This window comes from Rhyacophila brunnea, unplaced genomic scaffold (genome assembly GCF_057557595.1).
Source record: "Rhyacophila brunnea isolate RB1 unplaced genomic scaffold, BYU_Rbru_1.0 scaffold_14, whole genome shotgun sequence".
In the NCBI taxonomy this organism is placed as follows: Eukaryota; Metazoa; Arthropoda; class Insecta; order Trichoptera; family Rhyacophilidae; genus Rhyacophila; species Rhyacophila brunnea.
This window is the reverse complement of record NW_028232796.1, coordinates 36,549,032-36,553,061: the sequence shown is the minus strand read 5'-3', so window position 1 is coordinate 36,553,061 and position 4,030 is coordinate 36,549,032. Positions and strand designations below refer to the sequence as shown.

The window sequence follows — 4,030 nt, the reverse complement described above, 5'->3', positions numbered from 1 at the left end:
TACAGCCTCAATTTTATTACAATTAACTTACTTTTCCCTGCCAAGAAATGAGCAAAATGTTAGCTTCCTACTCAATAACAAATTTAATCATTAGCTGTAGTGTCTTTTTTTTAGCCTCACTTTCATATATTTAACCTCAAGCTATACAGAGAAGGTCTTCTTCAACGCCTTTGGGCAAGACTGATGTCTTATAACTGCCTTTATGATTAATTATTGTGTTATTTGCATAGCTGTTTCAGGTAAAAATTTAACTTAACTGCAAAATGGCAGACCAGATAGATGTATCCATTTTCTTCACAACCGCTGAATGGGAGAGTCTCGATGAACACCAGCGGAAAGTTTTTAAGCTTATGTTTATAAAATATAAATTAGGTAATTATTATCACCTATAATTTTACGTTTTCTTATATAAAAACCGCATGAATATAAACTTATATTAAAGTTGGTGTTTCATCTGATGATTGTCATACAGAATTGGTTTATTTTAGAGATTATTTGAAGATGACTTTTATTAGAAACCTGAATTAAATATTGTTATTTCATAATTGAAGTTAACAACATTTCCTATTATTACCATTGACAAATTAGCGTTCTTATAATTTGTTATGCAGATTTGATTAAAAATAATGTCTCTCCGGAAAAGTAGTTTTATCGTGAAATTTTAATTTCCACCTTATAATGATTGAACACGACGCGTCAGTTAAATAATTTTTTATATAGTGCATTTTTGGCTGGCAGGTACATGTATGCAAATTTATTATACGGCACGCCATTTGCATTATTTTACCAAACGCTACCACTATTGCGATAAAGTTCTTTTTCCAGTAAAGGGTCTAATTTATTGTATTTCTATCTTTATCACATTCTTTATTAATTATTAATTGAAAATAGCTTTGGCTAGGTGTAAGATAATAAATTTCAATCTAATCATTTTACAATATGACAATAATTTTGTGTAGATAAAAATTGGCCGAAAATTCTAATTATAGATGTTTGAATTTCAGGTGAAATACCCAAACCAATGTTCGTCATAAGATATGAAGATTGGATAAATAAACTATTCGATAAAAGAGATGGTAAGTTATATTTTACATATTATTATAATGTAGTAGTGGTGGGGTATTGCCCCCTGGCCACATTAGGCGGCATAACCTCCCGCCAGAGACCCTACCCACCATTGGCAACATGCACAAAACCGTAACGTTCCGTAATGCAATGTTTAAGTTTGATTATCTCGAAAATTAGACCCACGATACCAATCTTTGTTTATGTTTCCATGTGAAGATTGTCTATGAGGAATAACTAATAAACCAAACTGCTGCCAAATTTTAATTGAATATGCCTGTATTTTCAAGTCACTTTTCAATAAATTTCTTCAGTCGTCTTCGCATTTAATCGTCTCAGTTCATTCATCGTCATCATTTTGTTGTGTAATTTCGTCAAATCTCAGTATGTCATCAATCTACTGAGCCTTGAGTCTCGAGCCGTTCTTGGGTTTATATAGCGTCTGCCGTTTACGATTGAAAATTTGTTTAGTTATGTAAGCTGACCGTCTATTGGCACACGATATCCACCATACCATTAAAAAAATGGTTTTAATATTGCACGGCTGAATTTAACAATTTTATTATAATTGCTTACCTTGGTATCTAATGTTTTTTACAATTTTAGCAATGATGGGAATGGGATGTAAGAAAAAAGAAGAAATGGAAATTCGCAAGCAGCGGATGCGTAAAAAATTAGAAAAAATTCGAGTAAGTATTATGGAGTAGTTTTACTTAATCTTTTTTTACGAGTAAATTATTTACAAAGATATTTTTATTTTAAATTTAATAAAATATATAATATATACAATAAGTTCATATTCTTAACACTACAACAGGATTGTAGTGTAGTTTAGGAAATTTACATAAATCTATTCTGACCTCACCGGAAGCCCCTTGATAAAAGGCCAGCGCCTTGCGCACTGGACTATGAGGACGCCATATGCGATTACCGCACTGGATTTGAGGGCTCTGGAAACAAAAACAGCAGTTTCTATTATCATAAAACCTTGGCAAGTTAACATGTTATAATAATATAATTTCTTTATTATATGTCGGTATATCTTCTAAGCAAAGATTTCTAAAATATTATATTTATAATAAATAAATATCATTTTATATTTCAGAAGATAAAAGAAAGTAGGTGAAAGAAATGACATTTTTATTATATTGCAAACATTTTACGAGAATGGAAACTAGTGTTTTTGTTTACTATTTTTTTTGTTTTGTTTTTTGTTAAATGCGCCTTTAAATTAATATACCTAAGTAAATGTTTAATAATAATTGAAAAATAATTGATACAAAATCAAAATGATTCAATGAGAAAGTGCATTAGAATGCATGTATCCGCTTTGCGATCATCGCAATTGCAATATTTCAGCCAAAATGCATAGCAAACTGGACAAAATGTAAATACAAGTAAAATCACTGCCATTTGAATATGGGTAGGTACTTGTTCAATTTGGTTGCGATGATCGCATATGTAAAATCACCACTTTGAAGATTTGATTAAATATGTTTGATTTATGTAAATGTAAATTTATTACGTCATGTAAATTTGAAGATTAAAATATGTATGCACTATGTAGTAATTATATATTTCATGTTATTTTCCAGGCTGAGAGAGATGCAGAAAAGTGTTTTGAAGGATTTTCACAGTTAGAAATTAATGAGTGAGTTTTTTTCAATTTTATAAGAACTATTTTATGAAATTATATTTGTTAAGTCATTATTTTTAATTCAATTACTAAGGTATGTAGGTGCTGAATATTATATTGTACATAGACAAGATTTAAGAATGTTAAATTCTTCTTTCAGACTAACTTAAATGTACAAATGCATCTCATGTTATTATTGCAGGTCAAAGAAAGAGTTGCAAATGGTCAATAAATGTATTGATAAATTAGAAAATGAGCTGGGAAGTGATGCAGATGATTTGCCATGTGAGTACCATTCAAAAATGTATTGTCACAATCATATCATGTCTTGTCAAAGTCAAAATGGTGAAAGAATCAATGAATGGTGGTGAAATGGTGAGAACTGAGTCCCACTTAACTGATTATTTTTATTTTTGTCATTATAGTTGTGCGGCGACCCAAAAATCCGAGACGAAAGAAAAAGCGACTCGTGGATTACAACGAAGATACGGATCGTGACGACAGTCTCATGTGTAAGTTGATTTTTCAAGTTCAGCCAAACATAACTTTCACGTAATTTAATCATTAGGAATTGCGACAACTCAGGGTGGTTTCCGGCTTCTTCCAACAACCTCTCCACCGCTTTCTAGTTTGGTATCCCAAGTATACGGCAGTTATTGTTATCCAGCCAATATACGGGCTGCGTCTTCTATTGAGTCTTATTGAATTGCCTGACATTTTTCTGTGTTAGTGCACATGACCTGACCAGCACAGTCTTTCAATCTTAAATTGTGAATCGCACTACAATCTTCATACATTTTGGATTGTTTATTGATGAAACCGTGAGCGCGGCTTTGAACTTACATCTGAAAAAAGTAGATATTATTTGATCTAGAGCAAGGAATCCGTGGGTTTGATGAATGGTTAACAATTCCTCATACAAAAAAGTGTACATATAACATCCACTTTTATTGGTGATTAGCCAAATGGTGATTTAATATTGTGGTGAATATAAGACCAATGATGTTCTTGAAATGAAAGCAAAGTGTGTCACTAGCGTTGGTCTCTTTTTTCCCATTGTTTAAGCCCCTTTAACTGAGCCAATCAATTGGTATCCTGCGCAAAAATATTTATTATTGTATGTATGTCAAGTGGATAAAGATTCACTGTGCCCTCTGGTAGTTAATGAATCGTATTTTATGTAAACCGGAGTTCTATTTCAGCGATTAAAACCAGGTGTGGCGTGGTGCGGATTAGTTTAAAGTTGTTACAAATTAGCTTTGTCTGAGGATGATTTTTTTAGGTTTTATTCATTAAGATAAGCTAAATCAGTAACATCCTGTAGAGGTA

At 31.7% G+C, this 4,030-nt stretch overlaps 1 protein-coding gene across 1 annotated transcript; it reads left to right on the top strand.

The window, feature by feature from the left end:
• Positions 1-230: 230 nt before the first annotated feature.
• Positions 231-3,257, top strand: LOC147075924 (uncharacterized). Its single transcript, XM_085942341.1, has 6 exons — positions 231-372; positions 1,005-1,076; positions 1,672-1,754; positions 2,661-2,716; positions 2,904-2,986; positions 3,127-3,257. The coding sequence occupies exons 1-6, from the start codon at positions 264-266 to the stop codon at positions 3,255-3,257; spliced, it is 534 nt and encodes a 177-aa protein (XP_085798467.1). The 5' UTR covers positions 231-263.
• The last annotated feature ends 773 nt before the right edge of the window (positions 3,258-4,030 follow it).

What these genes read in the sequence shown, in the direction of transcription:
- LOC147075924 (XM_085942341.1), top strand. Translation starts at nt 264, where the DNA reads ATGGCAGACCAGATAGATGTATCCATTTTCTTCACAACCGCTGAATGG. An exon ending in ACTATTCGATAAAAGAGATG is followed by an intron (nt 1,077 to 1,671) that starts GTAAGTTATATT and finishes TTACAATTTTAG; the next exon opens with CAATGATGGGAATGGGATGT. An exon ending in AAAAATTAGAAAAAATTCGA is followed by an intron (nt 1,755 to 2,660) that starts GTAAGTATTATG and finishes GTTATTTTCCAG; the next exon opens with GCTGAGAGAGATGCAGAAAA.